This window comes from Eurypyga helias, unplaced genomic scaffold (genome assembly GCF_000690775.1).
Source record: "Eurypyga helias isolate BGI_N326 unplaced genomic scaffold, ASM69077v1 scaffold15273, whole genome shotgun sequence".
Taxonomy (NCBI): Eukaryota; Metazoa; Chordata; class Aves; order Eurypygiformes; family Eurypygidae; genus Eurypyga; species Eurypyga helias.
Genome location: NW_010240675.1, coordinates 669 through 19,947, shown reverse-complemented (window position 1 = coordinate 19,947; position 19,279 = coordinate 669). Strand labels below are relative to the sequence as shown.

Here is a 19,279-nt window from a genome sequence, read left to right as displayed (position 1 = left end):
TTGGCTCTACTTTCTACTCTACTTTCCTTTGACTAGGAAAAGGGAGTTTCACATGCGCACAGACCCTGGGATACACGGGACTCAATGAGAGGAAGGGAGTAACAGCAACAAAAAAAAAAAAAAAAAAAGAGTGCTGGGCTTGATCTAACAGAGGCAAGAAAGTGATCTTACAGCTCGGCCCCCGAAACACCGACTCCGACCACCAGCGAGACGGGAGGCAAAGACACGCCGACGGGGCGGACTCGACAGTGCACGTGAGCGTCTGCGGCTCCCTATCCATAACCACCTGGGCAGCCACCGAAGCTCCAACGGGCTTCGGTATCGCCTACATTCAGGATACGGCACAGTCACGGCGCAGGAGAATCGTTTCTTGCATCCTCCTCCAGCGAGATGTCAGTGTTGTACCTCCAGGCTGCGTACGCCGGGCTTGCGCTCCCCGACAGCTTCCCCCTAGGCTCTCCCCCCTTGTAGGTGCAAGTAAAGCAATCGAGATCAATGGTTAGATTAGGCTCCTGGTGTGCTCTGAGCACCGGGTCTCCTGACAGCAGTAAGAGCTAGGCACGGCCGACACCACCCAGGCCCTGCCCGCGTACCACAACGGTTGGTACGACAGAGCTAGCTTATGAACAGGCTACTGAGCCTTAATACTGACACTTAGTGTAATGGTTTACAGTAAAGGAAGGATTCTCCTACAAAGCGCCAAAGAGAGGGGGGAAAAAAACCCCACCCCATTCCTTCCTCTCCCTCTCCGAGTCTCTGGAACGTCTCACAAGCAGGGAAAGGTGGCGGGGAGGCGAGGGGGTGTCAAGACGAACGAGAGCAAGGACAGTCGTAAGGAACGAGAGACAAACGGTGCTGGTGCTGTGCTGCCTCAAGCTGGGAGGTGCGCGTGGTCAAGCGGAGCGGGGAGAACTAGTCTTTCTTCAAGTCCCTGGATTCAAAAAGCTTCAGGCGTTCTTGCACAGTCAGGCCTTCCTTCAGACTCTGGGAGAGACAAAAGACAGAGAGCGTCGGGCACGGGTGGGCGGAGAGGGGAGCGTCGGGCATCTGGCACACAGAAAGGGTGCGATGCTCAGGCAAAGGAGACGTGGGCAGCGGGAGAATGGGCTCCTTGGCGGAGAGATTAGTGGGACATGCTAAGAGAAAACACACGGTTATGGAGGGCGGTTACTGGTGAATGGTGCCTAGAGAGAGGGTGAGATTGCAAACGAACCAGGCGACGTACGAGAAGCAAATGAGAGGCACACCGTGCTGCAAGCGGGATTAGCTCGACTTGGAAAACGACCCCCGGAGCCTGTGGTGCAGCAGCCTGGGGCAGTGTTCAGCGGAGCTCCGGCACTGCTGGAGCCCTGGGACGGTCAGTTTGGATCTGCTACGCTAAAGCACCACGCTGCTGAGCAGGGCCTGCACGCCGGTCCTCCCCGCACTGCTGACCGTGCATCCCTCTGGGATGGCCCTGGCTCCGGTCAATCTGCAGGCTTTGCTCTAGCAGCCCTGGAAACTGGAGTTTGGTGGCCAGTGACAATCCCACCCTTTCTCTATCCCCAACCTGGGGGGTCTCCCAAGCCAAAGCTGCCTCTACTGCACAGGGTTAGACAGAGGACTCGCTAAATGCTTCAGGTCTAGCAGGGTCTGATGGCTGATCCGATGCAGATGCAGCATCCAGACTCCAAGGCACGACACTCAGCTAGCCAACAGCAAATCCCACCCCGCTAGCCCGCGGCATTTGGATTCGTGAAATCTCTCACCTACACGTGGTGACCCAAGGAGAACAGCAACGCGAGGGGTGGAAACCCAGAAGCAAATTCAGCTTTAACCTGAAACTAACCTGAAGACAGGCACAGCCTGACGCCAGCCTCCCCTCCTTCCCACAGCCCCGAGAGCGACTTTCCCTGCTGGGCTGCCCCTGCTCCGGGCCAGGCACCCCAGGTAACCGCTGCCTCCAAGCTGATTCCTTGGGAGGAATTCACCCCGCAGCTGGAACACTGTTTGCTTTACAGATGTGGCAGCTTCCAAAGTCACAGCCCTGTACGCAAAGCCCTGTCTGCTAACGGGCAGCAGTCGCCCCTTTTACCTCCCTGACCGTGGTGCCAGAGGGCTGCACGCAGCAGGTGGGACTCGGCCTGGGTTTTCTTTATCCCGTGTTTACCAAGGCAGGACTCCATGGTAAACTTGGCCTGAGGCTGGGCAGATTCCCATGGTTACTGTTATTTCTTTAAATGTTTCTCCTCCCACAGGCTCCCAAACACAGAACGGCTTGGGCAGGCAGCACGGAAATGAAAGCACTGCAACGGATTGGGTCGGAATTCACAAATGCTGTGTGCTTGCTTTTCAAGGGGCGGCAGAGTCTCTCGGGACGTGAGTCTCCGAGCACACACTTCCTCAAGGAAGTTTACTTTGGGCCTTTCTAAATGGGCAGCAACCCGTGCATTCCAGGCTGTACATCTGATTTCTCATCAGATGGAAGGAGACAATGGAAACCATTAGACTATTCTGCTTAATGGTCCAAATTCCAGCAAATTCACCCCTGAGGCAGCCTCACAACCCATCTGAGGGGAGTCTGATGAAGGGAGACTAATGTAGGGTGAAATCTGTGATAAAGGGATCCTCCATCGGACTTCCCAGGGCTCTCCAGCCACCCCTCTGCCACCGTGCTGGGAGCTCCCCGCTTTGCTCCAACCTCCCTCTGCAGATGCTGTAACCTCAGTCTTTACCACAGGCCAGTAAATTAACTCTTGCTCCAGTTACTCAAGATATCTGGGTCATTAGGATTGGCCTCGTTTCTCATCAGCTCCCTCCTTTTGCTGGATGAGCTCAGAAGCCTCAGGCCAGCGTGTGGGATGGAGGTGTAAAGCCAAGGGATGGAGAGCAGCAGGGTGGATGCCAGGGAGCTGGAGGAAGCCTGGAGAGCAGGAGGTTACTGGGCAAGGAAGACTCCTTTGCTCAGGCACGGATCAACCTAAAGAAGCAGCAATTATGGCTAAAGGAAATCGAGGGCAGCCCAGGACATCCCCTCCGCAGCTGAGACGGGGGCCACCACTTCACGTGCTACAGGTCTTTGTGGGAAATGCATTTACAGGCATCACTGACCCACTCCTCCGCCTGGCTAGCAGCGAAACGGCTCTTTCCTACACAGCCTGGATGTTGCTGAAGTTTAGTCTGAGGCATGCAGAGTCATTCAAGCATGCACACTCCATGTCCCGCGCTCCCAGCACAGCAAACAGGGAAACGTGCCCAAATCCTCGCCGTGACAGTTAGCTGTGTTGGCGAGGGTGGGAGGAGCAGGAAGACGAGAAAGCCATATTCCCCAGGGAAAAGCCAGAGAGACTGCATTTCATATGGATCATGGGTACGCTGACTTCTCCCCTTCCCCCTCCCCAGTGAAGTAATTAGCCGTAAATAAACCAGTCAGTCATTAAGAGCAGAAGGGCTCTCGTTTGCCACGGAGGTGTGAGCAGTGCATGCAAAAGGGGGCCGCTCCAGTGGGCAGCTGCGTCGCTGGGTGGGTGCCGGTTTGTTTACCTACGTGGCAGGGAACCTGGACTCGGGTTCATTTCAGTTATCCCATGAGACCTGCTCAATAACGGACTGTTGGAAGGAAAAAGCAAAATAAAGAAAAACAAAACAAAACAAGAAGCTCATAAATCCTAAACGCCATCGGCGTTCGCGCCGCCCCGGCCACCCCCGCCCCGGCAGCGATGCGAGCAGGCAGTGTGCCCCTACGGAGCCCGTGCTTGCTCTCCTCTCCTCCTTCCCCCATCACGCACGGGGGAGGACGGGGACCACAAGACCAATGGTCTGGACCGAGTTGAAGCGGTGAAGGGAAACCCAGCATCAGACCTGGCCCAGCCGTGGGCAGCGCAGACACCCCAAGCTGATGACCGGCCGCTGGCTGAGCTTGGGGGTGGCCGTTTCCCCAGCACGGGTAGCGAGCCAGAAGCCTTCGGCCTGCCCGGCTTCTCGCTCTACCCAAGGTCCCAACCACTTCAAACGTCATCACGAGACACCAGGTATCCAATGGTGAGTGGCAAAGCAGGTTTTGCCCATGCAACTTCCATCCAACTGACCTACATCTAACGATGATGTCAGCAGTTTTATTAGCCCTTTTTATCCCTGTTCCATACTGGAACAGCCAGCATGGAACTCCGGCAGTCAGCAGGCCAAGCAGCAGAGCTTGACACAGCATGACTGCGCTCTGGGACCAGCAGCAAGTACAGAATGGCTGGAGACAGACAGAGCCATCTGCACCTCGTTACACACGACCGAAGCGTGTTAAACATGCCCAGGACCAAGGCATCATTGTTCTACCTAAAGACCAAAAATCTTGCAGTGATGAACGCTGTAAAACCTAGAATGATGAGCACATTTCCACCTACTGACACCACCTAAATTTCAACTGAAAACGGGGAGCAAATACTGGGAGAGTCCTCCTGCGAAAGACCAAAGAACAGGGTGAACCTCATCCTTTCCTTAAGCAGGGAGCAGCTTCACGCCCGGATCTTGGCAGGGGGAGCGGGTCCTGGCTGCACGGCCAGCCCTTTTGCAGTCGAAAGCTTGCTGTGCTCCCCAGTGCCATCCAGGCTGGCACTAGTGACCCTGAAATTCTCTTCCCCAGTAATTGGTTTTCCCACCTGGGACCCACCAGAGAGTAACGCTGGGCATTTTCATCACACGGGGAGGGAGATCTGAGCTCACCTTTGACCTGATATTCCTTAGTTGCCGGCTAACACTGGATCTGTCTTTCTTCAAGAAATCGGGGTTGCTTTTTGATTTCATAATATCTGGGGAGAAGCAAAAGAAATGGCGTTAGCGTGGTGCCCATGGGGTTCCTGCAAGGAGCAGGGCTGGAGTGCCTGCCCTCCCAGCCCAGGCCGGTGCCCCACTGCGCCTGAGTCCTGGACAGGACAAGGGGTAACGGGTTTAAATGGAAAGAGGGAGATGGAGATGGGACATCAGGAAGGAATTTTTCCCGGAGAGGGTGGGGAGGCACTGGGACAGGTTGCCCAGAGAAGCTGTGGATGCCCCATCCCTGGAAGTGTCCAAGGCCAGGCTGGATGAGGCGGGGAGCAACCTGGTCTAGTGGAAGGTGTCCCTGCCCATGGCAGGGGGTGGGACTGGGGGGGCTTTGAGGTCCCTTCACACCCAAACCAGTCTGTGATTCTGTGATTTCATGACTCAGCAGCGCTGCTGGAAGGGCAGAGGGGACTCTCAGCCGTCTCTGCTCCCCTGCACTGCCTGTAGCATGAGGTTTCCCCAGTGCAAAATGCCAGAAGGCTTCCAAAGCCCACCAGCTTCCCACCCACAGAGCTGGAAGGAGGAACTGCCACCGGAGGACCATTCAGGTGCACCCAGTCCCTGCCCTCTCCGGTGAGACTGCCTGCAAGGATGCAGGCGTTAGCTCGGGAAACCCAGATTGCTCAGAGCTGCCGGGGAGGACTGACCATATCCCGATACAGTGGTGTTCACAGGGGATTTCTCTCCCTGAGCTTCTGTGGCTGCTTTCAGCTGCTCTTTCAACCTGCTGATATCACAGTCTGCCTTGGCCTTCACGATGCTCAGCTCCGTGTAGATGTCTTTGTACTTGTCGCTGGCGTATTTCTTATCCTGGCAAAGGAACAAGAACAACCCCACCGAGTCAGACGTACGGCTGGAGCCAAGGGGGTTGTGGATGTGCCGAAGAGGAGCTTGGCAAACGCCGACGGAAGAAGAGCCGGCAGCGGGGAGAAATGGGTAACGCGCGTTTCACACACACTCTCAAAGCCACGTCCGACAGCAAAACGGGATTTGAGACGGGCAGAAAGCCGCGAGCACACAGTGCTGCCCGTGCACGCAGCCCCTTGTCACAGCGCTACTTGTTTGTGGTTTTTAATGGGACCAAAGACACGGAATTCAAGCAGAATTCCCAGAAATGGCCTTGGCTAAGAGGCCGTCCGGAGCAAACCAGATCTGACGCTGGGAAGCTGGGCAGGTCTCTAACACTGATTACTTTTGCCATTTCAAATCTGATCTTATGTGGCAGAAAACAGGGAAAAACACTGAAGGGGATGTTGTACCACAAGAAGGGAGAAGGGGTAAGCCCTGAGCTGACAGAGTTGTGGAGTGCTTCACTGCAGGCACCAAAATGGGTATTCAGTTCCACTCAGGGGAAAAATTAAATGTTGTTTCAAATGTGGGGACAAGTGAGCTGAAATCTAAGCACAGGCACACACACACACAGAGGAGCAGAGCACAGCCCGTAGGAGGATCTGCAGAAAGGTCCCTGGGCATTACCCTCAGTGCTGTCTGCAGCTCGTCTTTGAGGGAGCTGATCTCCTGCTTCAGGTACTGGATTTCTGATTCTTTGACCCGCAGCAGGACCTGTGGGAACAAAAGCAGCGCGTGTCAGACACGGCGTGATCCCGAGATGCTCACCCACTGCACCCACTGACAACTGAGTCGGGGCTGGAGGCTCAGCCACAAAGCAGCTCCATGTCAGCACCGCAACGCTGTTGGTTCACACAAGAAAATCACTCCTGGGTGTCTTGGGAACTTGCCCAAGCTTGCCCTGGTGAGTGCTCCCTGCACGACCCTTGGTTTCTTAGTCCCCACTGCTTTGTGGGCCAAATCTTAGGGGACAAGCAGGGCTGGGAGAAGGAAGAGTGGGTATCTGGCTTGACACGATAAGAAGGGAAGATGAGGACCCCAAGAGCTCCTGGCCCTGTTACACCCCATGACACACAGTGCTGACGGGCCACGCGGAGCCATGGATGGCCACAGCGCTGTCCCGGGGGTCTGCAGGCACTTGAGCCCACTGACGCTGCCCCCTCGGCGTGGCAGAGCTCACCTCCAGCTCGTAGGCGTCCTTGCCCTGCGTGAGAGGCGCCCTCCCCCGCCCTCCCCGGTCAGCAGGGTCCGCAATCGCGTGATCTCCGCAGCCAGGCGGTTATTCAGCTCCTGGGGAGAGGGAAGAGCCGTTGTGGGAAGGGGGAGCGCAGGCACGGCTGGGCGCAGAGCCCACTGTGCTGCCCATCGGGTGGTTTGCCCGGCACCCCCCTGCCCGCCCCGGGCACGGCAGGGACCCTCACCTGGTTGTGGGCGTTGAGCTCCTGGTTCTCCCGCTGGCACTGGCGGAGGGCCTGCCTCTCAGCCTCCAGCGCCTGCGCCAGGTGGGCGTTCTCCAAACACTTCTGCGAATACTGCTCCGAAAGCACCTCCAGCTCCCGCTGCACCGACTGCAGCTCCTCCCTGCCGAAACACGCGCCGGGTAGTGCCCTCCCCGCAAACACCCACCCATACCCAGCCCCGGGACAACCCAACAGGGAACTAAGCGCGGAGGAGGGGGACTTGCACACTCGCCCTGGGAAAAACCTCAAGCCCAGAGCGAGCCAGCCCTTCGCTCTCCCGGCACAGCGGTGCTGGGGCACCGAAGGGGACGGGCAGTCTTTCTCTAGGAGGTTAAAGGGCAGGACTTTCCTCCAAAACTGAGCTGGGATCTACTCAAGTTTGCTCTGGGGACTTGGGACCGGGAGTATTTGCAGACCTGCACATCTTAGATGCACCAAGGTCAATAAAGCTGATTCGCTCAGCTCCCACGTGACGACGGCATCGCCACGACAAGCTCAGCGCCTTCTCCTCGCCTGGGTAGATTCGGCTGAGCGACTCTCCCGCTGCAGCAGTGTGAAAGGCAGCCCCGTGTCTGCACATCTGCTACCTCTAGTGACCATAAAGCAGCTGAATTTGGGTAGTCTGGGGGCACTGACCCAAACCCAAAAGATTACAGCAACCAGGAGCCTCCAATGGGCACAGTTGGGTTGGGACCAAGGGATGAGATCCCTGCGATGACAGGTCTGCCCCTAACCCGTTGCCAAAATCGAAGGGGAGAAAGGTGTCTCCCTCACGCGAGATTTCCCTGCAGGACACAGCAACAGATGGAGGAGGATGATGGTCTTACAGGTATTGCCTTCGGAGGGCCTCGATGTCGGCATTGACGCTGCTGATCTGGGAGCGCTGGGACTTCTCCAGCTCTCGCTCCAGCTCCTCCCGGTGCGCGTTCTTCATGGCTTCGATGGCTGCGTGGGACAGCGGAGCATTAGCACCCAGCACCCAGCACCGCTCCACCGTTTGTAAAGGAACAAAACCCGATCCCAGCACAACTCCCACTGCTTCGTGGCTCCTTTCAGCCTGTGCCCCTGGCTCCAAAGGGGCTTCTGGAAATCCCATTTTTTAATAAAGTCCAAATGATTGTCCCATTCACATGTTGTTTCCTGGATTGTGACACCTTGGATGCAGAGACCCTGGGCTCCAGCACTTTAAAACTCCCCAGGGCACTGAAGAATCAATTCAGTGTGGAATCAGCAATGAACCACAGGAATGACTTACTGCCCTTCTGAGATGGAATGGAAAACAGATGGCCACGTTACAGCTAAGGAGAGGGGTACCAAGCCTGGAGAAGGACCACGAGATGGGCTTCCATCAAAGGTGTATGTCCTACCAGCCTCCCCCCATCTCCCTGGGATCTCCACCCAGCCCTCATCCCACCCCACGCTCTGCTCCTCTGCATCGCAGCCCCCATGTCCCCATTAGCATGGAGCTGCCCCATCACAGGGGACCCTCTGGCCTGTCCCCATACCTGAGATGGTGGCAGCCGTCTCCTCTGCCAGCAGGCGGTCCTTCTCCTCCCGCAGCTTCTCCAGCTCCCGCTGGTGCTGCCGCTGCAGGTCCTCGATCTTCTTCTGGTGTGTCTCCTCCATGGCTGCAAAGCCCCTTTCACATGTTGCCTGCAAAAGGGACGAGGGGAAGGGGTTGGCCCGGGGCACTGAGCCCACCAGCAGTCACACCAGCCGGTAGGTCAGCACCCAAGTTCCATCATGGGGACCTTCTCCCTCCCCAGCCACGGCAGAACTGGCCGAGGAAGGACCTTGCGAGGTCAGAGCTTGTCCTGTCGGCTCAACCCCTGACAGCTCTGGTGAAAGGGAAGGACAGGGTAGGTCTGGGGTCACAATCAATCGGGGAATGCCAATATATGTTAAAAAACAACCCCAAAAAAAGCCTCCTTCTGCTCTCTTTAGCAATGTGGAAAGCAGATGACTTGTGACAGCAACAGGACCTTAATTCCCAACGGAGTGTCACTTCAAATGCTGCACAGGCAATTATTTGCCAATTCAATTACTAGGAGTGAACTTAGGCTGGGACATGGGAGCAGCGCTCTGTGGATTCAGGAGTCACCAGCCCCGAAATCTGGAATTCCAGCCTGGTCCTGCCCCAGGAACAGACCTCACTCCTGCCTCTGCAGCAGGGCAATTACAAAAGCCTATTTCCAGCTCCGCTGCCCCACCCGGAGCATTCGGATCCTGGACAGACATACGGCTGCGGGACAGAGGCAGGACAACAAAGCCACAGGCTCTGGGAAGGGGCACACACCAGGGATGCAGCGCCCGAGCCTGTCAGACAACGAGGCAACCCTGACGCCAAGCACTGCACCCAGCTATTCTCCCTCTTCATGTCACAAGGCTGGCTTTATTTCCCCATTCCAACTGATTTCTTCTTGATTCACACTCGTGTTTTCCACGGGAAGCAAGAATTGTCTCCTAGAGAGACGCCAGGGGAAATTTAAGGGGGATAAATTCACTCCCCCAGTGACAAAAGTGCTCGTGCAGCCTAATTCCCGCTGACCTCGCTAACATACACTCCAGCATCCCTTCGTTGTCTAATGCTCTGCAACCTGTGCCACTCTCACTCCCAATTTTCAGCTCTGGTGCTTTTATTCCTCCCTTTTAAGCTTAAATCCTGAGGCATTCTTCATGTTCTCAGCCTTTTTTTTTTTTTTTTTTAATGAAACACTCATAACTCAGTGCCAGGACCTGTCTGGACTTGGCTGGCTGTGGAATGGCACGAAGCAGCCTTGCAGGATTCTTCATTACACCTCTACCGCTGGAGGAAAGCGGTGAATGCTCCGCCACAGGCCTGGCTGTAGATCCAGGATTTAATGTATCGTAAACGCATTGCTATGAACCCAGGACATTCGAACATGTACAAACCAGTATCTCGTGTGACTGATGTTAAATTCTCCGTCAGCTTCAGAAGACAAAAATCAAGCACATTTTAAGCCTGTACATCAGGCAGGTTTGCAGTCAGCTGGTTAGCTTTCTAACCAAGGGGAGTTTTGTTCTGCTGTCCCTCTGCTCCCCACAGAGGTGCAGAGAGCTCTGCTCTCCTGGACCACTCTGCCCAGACGATGCTGCTTGCCCTCCCAGCAGGCAGACTGCAAGTTCGGCAGAGCAAAGCTGAACACAGAGGCGGGAGGTCAGGTTCATTGCTTGCTGTTATTTTTAGCCTCTATTTTCCTCATGTTTTGTGCTGGAAGGGACCTCAAAGCCCACCCAGTGCCACCCCCTGCCATGGGCAGGGACACCTTCCACTAGACCAGGTTGCTCCCAGCCTCATCCAGCCTGGCCTTGGACACTTCCAGCGATGGGGCATCCACAGCTTCTCTGGGCAACCTGTCCCAGTGCCTCCTCACCCTCTGCGGGAAGAATTTCTTCCTGACGTCCAATCCAAATCTAAATTTTGGTTCTGGCCTTTTCACTTCTTCCAAAGCAAGGACATCCCCCGGCACAAGTGCCCATGTTTGGTGCCTGGCTCCAGGACAAGGTGTCACCCGTGTCTCCTGCTGACCTGAGCCAGGGGTTCAAGAAGGGTTTTTCCTTGCTAAGGATTAAGATGGAGGAGACAGCGTTCAGCGAACACCACCGCTTCACTCCCATCTCCCGTCCCCGCACACCCCAATCATCCCTGATGGGACGCAGCAGAACTACTGCTCTGCCCAGGCTAAACCCAGCTTTTGGCTAGAGCTGAGCCACCCTCTACCCCCAGCCCAAACGTGAGCTGAAGATCTCGCAGCTGGAAGCAAACCCTGAAGAACTCCTGCTCCATGAAAGCTGGCATGGGCTGTGTGTGCAGCCTGCATCGCTGCATTCTGGCTGCCCGTTCAACCTGGAAGCCTCCCTGCGTGCTGCCGGGAGCCCTCTGCTACCCTAAACCCACTTCCTACCTGGAAACGCTCCCGGTCAAAAGCCAAACACCAAACCCAAGAGGTTTTTTTTAGAGGCTGTACCATCTCAGGCTAGTTTTGCAGCCAGTCCTGACTGGCAGAGCGATCTGAACACCGGCACTTTGCTGCCAGAGGGTTTTGCTGCCCCTCGCCTGGGTTTCCCGCAACTGTGCACTGTTTGTTGTGTAAAGAACGGCTGGTGTGCGACACAGGGTGGTTCTCCTTGCAGCCTCGTGCAGGGGAGCGCTGCTGCGTTGCAGAATTCGGCACCTGTCTGCAGCTACTTTCCCTGGGAACGTAGATTTTGAGAGCATTAAGTTTCCATTTCATCTTACATTTTTAAGGGCAGCAGAGACAGATTGGAGATTTGATCAGACTGGGAAAGACAGAGTTGAGGAATGCTTTTAAAGGGAACTCACAAACAAAACGTACGCCTCAGGTACGAGGAGAAACACTCCGGTCTTCACACTGAAGGATAACATGAAGTTATCAAGGTACTTCCAAACCCTCCCTCCCTCTACACGCAGCGACCACCTCCAATAATCAACCCTCCCACTGAGACCAAGCCCTCAGCAGTGCATTTAGACTACCCCAGCACGGAGAAAAGAGGAATGCCACACTTTGTAGAGGCCTTTCTAACACTCTGGGGCTCGCTTTGGCATGCTGGCTCTTTCAGGGGACACCCCTGGGTTTGGCAAGCGAACCCCAGGGCCGAACGCACCCTCCCGTACGCTCAGCAGCGGAAAGTGTTAAGGCATTAAACGTATCAAGACCTTTAAGTTTTCAAAGTCTTTCTGGTATTTTTCCCTCAAGGTGGAAGCGTTCCCTTCCAGATGCTTGTTTTCCAGCTCATCCCTCATGACGTTCATCTGGGCCTCCAGCTCCTGGATACGCTCCCGCAAGCCGTGCATGGAGTCCGGGTCGCTGCCAGGGCCATGCCCGGTGCCACCCGCCTCACCAGCCGGCCAGGTATCCCCACCATCAGGGCCCACCATGGGGGATGCCTCCGGGTGCTGCCTCTGGTACTCGTCCAGGGTCTCCTGCAGACGCTGCAGGTTCTGGCTGTAGTGCTCCTGCAGTGCCTGCAGCTCCTCGCCATGGATGACCTGCAGCTCCTTGATCTTGGCCTGGAACTTGTCCTCCAGCAGCTGCATCTGCTCCAGGTGGTACCGCTCCATGTTCTGCTTGTCACGGACAACGGCATCCAGCTGGTTGAGTCCCTCTGTCCTCTCGGCCTTCAGAGCATCCTCTGTCCTGCTTAGCTGCTCTATCACGTTGCGAATCTCCTCCTCATACCGTCCCTGCAATTCGCTCAAGCTCTTGCTGTGTTTATGCTCTTCTTCCTCCAAGAGCCTTCGCTGACCGTCAAGCTGGGCCACCTTTGCTTTGAGATCGGCGTTCTCCCGTTCAAGCACGGCGATCACCTCGCCGTACTCGCCCTGCTGCTTCCTAAGCAAGTCTTCGTACTCATCCCGAAGGAGAGAGACGGTCTTCACGCGCTCTTGGCAGAGCGCATCCATGCTCTGCAAGGACTCCTTGTAGGACTTCAGCTCTCTCTCGTACTCCAGTCGGACTTTGCAAGCGGCGTAACAAACCTGAGCCTGAACAATTGCATCTTGGACTAACAAAGAGGAGTACCGTTCAAGGTCTCCCATGCACGAATGGTATGAAAGACTCTGAGATATTTTCAGGAGCTTCTGACAGTCCCTCATGGCCTCCTCAGGAGGCAGAGAGAGTAAGGCAACGGATATTTCCTTCAGAACATTTGATTTGTCCTTTAGTTGTTGGGCAAGATCTTCCTGAAGGGAAACAAGAGCTTCACTACTACGGTCCGGCAGGCTGCCAATTCCCTCTGCCTTGGCTAATTCCTGACACGGCACCATTTGGAGACGGCTCCCGTCCCAGGAGATCTGGGTTCTTTCTGAAGCATCTTTTTGAATTTCAAGTGCTTCAGAAACCTGGTGCATAACTCTGTCAAAATCAGGAGTCCTGTACACTTTGATGATCTCCTCCAACATGCACTTATGCTGCTGGAGAGCTGTTTTGGTATTATGGAGGTCTTCTTCGATTGTTTTTAATCTCTGGTGAAAAGATTCTCGCATTTTCTGTGCGACAAACCCCAGTTCTGCCTTGACCAACGTAGCATCTGCTACAGCACTGAGAAAACAAGGAGAAAAGCCCAAACCTGTTGCTTCTGTTTTGCCCTCGGCTTCTCCTTCCCTGGCGCTCAGGTGCGCTCTCAGCTCCTCTACCTGGCTCCAGAACTCTCCTTCCAGCAGCAGCTTCTTAGACAGGACGCTGGCCAAGTCGATTGCTGTATGAGAAACATTTCCCGGCTCCAACAGAACCACCTCAGCCGTTCCCTGGATCTCTCTCAGCAGCTGAGATATCTCAGAGCTTGCATTTTTCAAAGACTCTGCTATTTGGTTGATGAGAGAGGCCTCGAATGCCACTCTCTCAGAAAGCCACCTCAGCTGGCTGGCGTCAAACCCTTCCGCTCGCTGCTCCCTGGAGACGGGCTCCTCTTCTCCCAGAAAACCTCCTTCTGGAGCGGGGCTTTCCGCGATAAGGCCTTCGCTCTGCTGATACTCCGATGGGACCGGCGCCCCTCTCAAGGCTTGGATTGCGTTTGATAAGGTCGCTTCCATGCTGGACAGAGTAACAAGGAACAAATCTCCCTCTTTTTCTTTGTCCGATTTGGGAAAAGACCTTAGTTGCTCCCTGCACTTCTCTAAGCAAGTCAGCGCTTGATCGTTTTTCATTTGGAACCCTCCCAGCTCGCTAACATGATTTTCTATGAGCTTAAACTTTTCCTGCCTCTCGCTCTCCAGCTGTGAGATCAAAGCACTGACTTGGGATAAGCTGGTCTGGAGTTGTTCCCGCAGCTGAGACTCCGTGTTGGCCCACTGATGGTGGAGGGCGATGAGCGTCTCCTGATTGTGGCCGTGCTGGCTTTCAAGCTTCATCGTTACATCCTTGAGTTTCTCCTCTGTAATATAAAGTTTGGTTTCCAGGGAATGGATGATGGAGAGATAGGTCTCGGAGTCGCTTGTCCCTGATGATGGGCAGCCAAGAGCTGGCTCTGATGACATGCTTTCTTCAGACAGAGACCTGTCTTGGCTCGTGTCCGAAGAGGTACTGCTTGTCCAGTTCTTTTCTGATCCATCCGGATGAATGTATTTTTGGCACTGGATGCTCGAGAAACGGATTCTTTGCCTCTTGGCCCCCAGGATTCCTACATCAGGCTTTGCTAAGGTTTTCTGAACTAACTCTGGGTCCTGGAGCTCCACAGCTCTGGACGGGGAGCCGAATTCCTCTGCTTGCCTCTGGCTGGTCTCAAGAACCTCCTCCTCCTCCTCCTCCTCCTTCAGTGCGTACGTCAGAGCTGGGAGGACATCCTGAGTTTGCAGAGGCTGCTCCAGTTGGGATGGGTGACTTTCATCAGTCTCGAGATTGGGGCCAAGATCTTCCGCCTCCTCAGCACATGGACCTGTGCCTACACTAGCTAATTTCTTTAAAGCCTCTTCCTTGGCCTTTAGCTTTACTCTAGTCTCCTCCAAATTGCTATCTAAAGCAACCATTTTAACCAAAGCCTCGCTGAGATCTTGATCTTTCTTCTCCACAATTCTCAAGTGCATTTCCTTAACGTGTCTCAGCTCTTCTTCTTTTTCTTTCAGCACCTTCTGCACACCCTGGAACTGATCTGACACCTCCTCGAACGACTGCTCCAGATTGTGGTAGTTGGTCTCTTCCATTTTCAACTTCGCTTGCAGCTTTGCAACTTCGTTATCCGACTCGGCAACCTGATTCATGAGCTCGTGGAACCGACATTTGATCTGATCTCTCTCTCTTTCGAGCTCCTCGATGTGCTCTGCGAGTTTCTGGATGCTGGCCTCCTTCACCACCAGCTGCTCCTCCAGCTGGTGGACAAGCTCGCTGCCTTCGAACTTCGCGCTCAGCTTCTCCTTCTGCAGAATCTCCATTTGCTGCTCATTATTTTGCAGCTGGTTCTCATACTCGTTGGCCTTATCCTCCACCTCCTTCAGACTCCGTATTAAAACCTGCTTCTCCCTCTCGCAGCTCTCCAGCAAAGCCTCGTAGTTCTTCTGCAGCTTCTCCTCCATGAGCATCCGCGCTTGCTCGCTGGCGTTCAGCTGCCTGCTCAGGTCCGCGATCCTGTCTTGGAGCCGCTGCACCTCTTTCTGATGGTCCCTCTGCAAAGCCTGCTGCATCTCCAGGTCCCGCAGCTCCTGGGTTTTCTCCAGGAGCAGAGCCTCTGCGCTCTTCAGCTTCTGCTCGCTGGCCTTCAGCTGGGAGCTGAGCGCGGCCTCGCCGTGCTGCCACTCCTCCAGCTGCTCCTTGGCTTTCTCCTTTTCGCTCCTCAGGTCGCTCTTGAGCTTGGCCAGGGTCTGCTCCTTGATGGAGAGCTCGGCTGCCGCGTTACTGAGCCTCGCCTGCAGACTCTGAATCTCGGCTTCGTGGTGCCGGATCACGTCCTTGGCCTCGGCATAGCTGCGCTTCAGCGACTGAATCTGCTGATTGATCAGCTCTTGACGCTGGCATTGGGCTTCCAGCTCGCTTTGGAGGTCCTGGTTGACTTTGTGGAGCCTCTGCCAGGCACCTGATGGCGAGGCGGCCACCTCGGTCTTAAAAAAATTGATTAAATAGTAGATTAGTAACACTCTTGGCTCTCCCTTCTGAGTGTCACACCTCTGGCCAGGCAGGCCACGGAAAAGCTCCTCACAGCGATTTGGCTGCTACCCACATGGTCCAATTGGGATGATTTGTTCTTGGCACAATTTTGTTTGTTTTAACCAAGTTTTGGGTTGTTTTTTGGGTTGTTTTTTTTTGAATAAGTGACAACTGCTTTCCAGTAACAGAAAACACGGACCACAACGTCAAAACAGCTGTACAGTAACAGGCTAAATGGAAAAAAATAAACCAAACCAAAAGTCAAACAGAACCAAAAAACAATGAAAAAGAAACACCAGCAGTAAAACGGAGACGGACAGACGAGAGAAAAACGGGAAGGGTGAGAAGGAGGAGGGGATGGGAATAAATTGAGAAGAAAGAAACTGCTTGTTTGGGTTTTTTTAGCATGTTTGTTCGTTTCGTTGCGAAACAAAAAGTGCACAGTTCGGGTAACACAGTCCTACCGACCCAAAGCAACAACAGAAAGCGAGGTGACAGCAAATGACATCACATCCCACCCAAACGCAGGGAGACAGGACAGCCGGCGTGGCGATGTCATTTCTGTGACTGCCAGACAGGACTTAGTGGCTGCTCATCGCATTAGAGAGATGTCGTTACGCTAAAGTTTAAGACTAGGGAAGGTCTAATTTCTCTACCTGCAAAAAAACAAAACAAAACAAAACAAAAACAAACCAACAAAGGACAAAATAAAAAGCCCGACAAGTGGAAGGAGGGAAGAGGTGTGATGAGAATGTAAAATAAAAGAAACCAACCTTTGTGAGATTCAAACCAAAGCAATGTAGCATGCAAGGAGAAAACTCACAGAGAGAGAGTCATGCAAAAGGCGACAGAAATTATGTATCTTTAAAAAAAATACACAGACAGGAAGAGGCGAGGGAAGCACAGCGTTAAGCCTAGGAATTTGGCCTGCCTTGCTGTACTCTGGTTGCTGATAAGGAAAGCCCACAGATGTGACACTCAGTTATGTTAAGTTAAATTTCATGCTTTACACCAAAAACATGCAAGAACATCTGCCCGGGATAGGTTAGTAGGTGACCCTCTCCCACCCACCGTGACCGGAGCCGGGGGATGTCTCCGGTCCATTCGCGAGGAGCAGGAGCCCCCGCTGTTTCTCCCAGTAGGGTTCAAAGTTGGGGTGCCCCGTCCCGAGGAAGCTCAGAGCGAGAGAGGGGTTACACGAGGCCGGAGAGGCTTCCGTGCACGGCACATGCATCTTGGGGGGGGAGGGGGGTAGGATCTCAGCGGCTGCCCTATGAAACGTGCAGCGTCTTTTATGTAGGGGCAGTGCTTGGGGGTCTGCATGGGGCTGCAAGGAGGGGATGGGGCCCCCCCAAGCAGCTCAGGAGGGATGGGCTGGTAGCAGTCAGGCTCCTCCATCGCCCCCATGGACAGCGTAGGAACCTCTCCAAAATTAGGCATGATGCGGGGGGTGGGGCTGGGCACATGAAATTCAGAGGGTCCATCCAAAATAATGCTGTAAAGTTTACCCACAGTCTAGGGCTGCAGAAACCCACCCCCCAGCGATACTACTCCCTCGACCCCATCAGGGCTTGGTGGGGTTACTCCCTTCTACAACAGGACTTTAATCCCTGTGCTCCCAGGGAAACAGAAGGGAAATCCTCAGAACAATTAGACTGGAGCAAGGAAAAGCCTCCAACCCTTCCAAAAACCCTCTCCAGCTTCTAGGTCAAGGTTTGGGTCACTTCTCACAGCAGGGATATTGCTCAGCCCTTCTGCAGATTTCCCCTCTTACCCCCCTCCTTGTATCGGGGTGCTACGGCTAACTTCAACACGGCCAATCTGATGGTGGATTCAGCATCCAGCTTTTAGCCCCATTCCCTGATTTTTCCAGGCTCCAGGCAAAGGGAGGTTGGATGCCTTTGCCCCAGCAAAGTGGGAGATAGTTATTCTTCCAACACTGCCATGTGAAAATGGAACTCCTCCAAGAAAGGACTGTCAGCTTGGGGGCTCCAGAAATAAATGCATTAATAACCCCTCCAAGGAGATCTCTGGCAAGGAAGATGCACCCCTGCCAAGGCTGGCTTCACTGCCTCTGCAGCTTCTTCGGGGGAATTTCCTCCCGTGAGAAATAAGGACGCAAGGTTCAGCGTCGACACCGGGTCTGCTGCCATCGGAGCGCAGCATGCAGCTGCTTCGATCCACAGCCAGCTTGGCCGAGCAGATCTGAGCAGGTTGAAATGCTGCCCCTGCACAAAACAGGACTATGGCCCCACGAGAGCAGCCAGAAGCTGCTCCTCTGGGCATGAATGCTCCCAAAGGAAGGGCTGGAACAAGTCCGCTTTGTTTGGAGGAGGAGAGGAAAGGCTTCCCAAGACACTCTCCCATCTCTTTTGCCAGAACCTCCACAAAAACATTTCTTGGCTTTGCTGAGGAAAGGCATCGTGTAACAGAAGAAACTACCCAAAGTGATCCAAGATCGTCCCGGTGAAAATCCTGCTCTGGCTGCGGGGAACGGGCCCGGCGATAGGGCTGAGTGTGCCGTGTTTGCCCACGTAACCGCTGCACGAGCTCCCCGTCCAGCAGCCACTGCCGGGCTACGAGACGCTTAGAACACCCCTACGTGCACCCCACTGCCCGAGGGCACAGACGGGGAAACGGCTGTCGCACAGGCAAACACAGCAAGGGTGGATCAGAGGGGGACTTGGCTGAGGTCTGTCTGCCGTGCCTGTGCGCTGTTTTCCCGAGGGAGGCCCGGAGGTAATGCTCCCTTCATCCCACATCAGAGGTTTTGTTAAGCAGATGGTCCTGGCAAGGCTACAGAATCAGCAATATTTGCAAGGTGGTCAAACCTCCTGGAACCACTCAGGGGTGCACATCTCTGCATCAACCGGGACGTCCCCACGGACACCCTGGACTGCAGCCCTGCAGGATTCCCCTCAGGCACAGAGGAAAACGGATTTCTCCCTCCTCCCCGCTCTCCTACCTGCAACACGTAGCCCTCCCGGGCGCTCTGCTCCCGGCCCAGTGCCACTTTCAGCTGGTCCTGCAGGTGCCGGTTCTGCTCCAGGAGCTCCAGGGCCTCCTTCTGCTTCTGCTCCAGCTGGAGGGACAGGAAGAGAGACAGCGTCCAGGGAGTGGGCAGGGGGTCGGCCATAAGGAGCAAGCGGCTTGGAGGAGACATTAGAGCAGAATGAACGGGGCTTTTGATGGCACCGCTCCTTTGCTCTGCTCTGGGATCTGGATTTCATTTTGCCAGGCAAAATCCCTCCCCCCCTGAAAGAACTAAGTTAGGCATTAGGTTAATTCGTAAAGCTCGCTGCAGCCAAGGGTGAACGGCACCAGCTCGTGCCAGGCATGACCCAGGCAAATCCCAGCCCGGGTCAGATTGGCGATACTCCTGGTTACCCCACGCCTGCACCCCTTTCATTCCTTCTCATACCCCTTAATCCCACCTAACGGCTAACAACACCCTTGGTTATCCCAGGCGTGGACCTCTTCCAAGTGAGCCGAGTCTCCACTTTTCTTGTCCTACAATCATTAAGGTCACTTGATGGAGGCTCCACGCAAAGGGAACCG

The 19,279-nt window shown here is 54.7% G+C and overlaps 1 protein-coding gene across 1 annotated transcript in view; it reads right to left on the bottom strand.

Annotated features, from left to right (window-relative positions):
• Positions 1 to 718: 718 nt before the first annotated feature.
• LOC104507286 (myosin phosphatase Rho-interacting protein-like) overlaps positions 719 to 19,279 on the bottom strand; it is a 19,223-nt gene continuing 662 nt past the window's right edge. The window contains 10 exon segments of the mRNA XM_010148517.1: positions 719 to 984; positions 4,696 to 4,781; positions 5,442 to 5,604; positions 6,271 to 6,357; positions 6,824 to 6,861; positions 6,864 to 6,933; positions 7,065 to 7,224; positions 7,931 to 8,048; positions 8,609 to 8,756; positions 18,687 to 18,803. Of these exon segments, the coding sequence (XP_010146819.1) occupies positions 913 to 984; positions 4,696 to 4,781; positions 5,442 to 5,604; positions 6,271 to 6,357; positions 6,824 to 6,861; positions 6,864 to 6,933; positions 7,065 to 7,224; positions 7,931 to 8,048; positions 8,609 to 8,729 (915 nt within the window). The 5' untranslated portion in view covers positions 8,730 to 8,756; positions 18,687 to 18,803 and the 3' untranslated portion in view covers positions 719 to 912.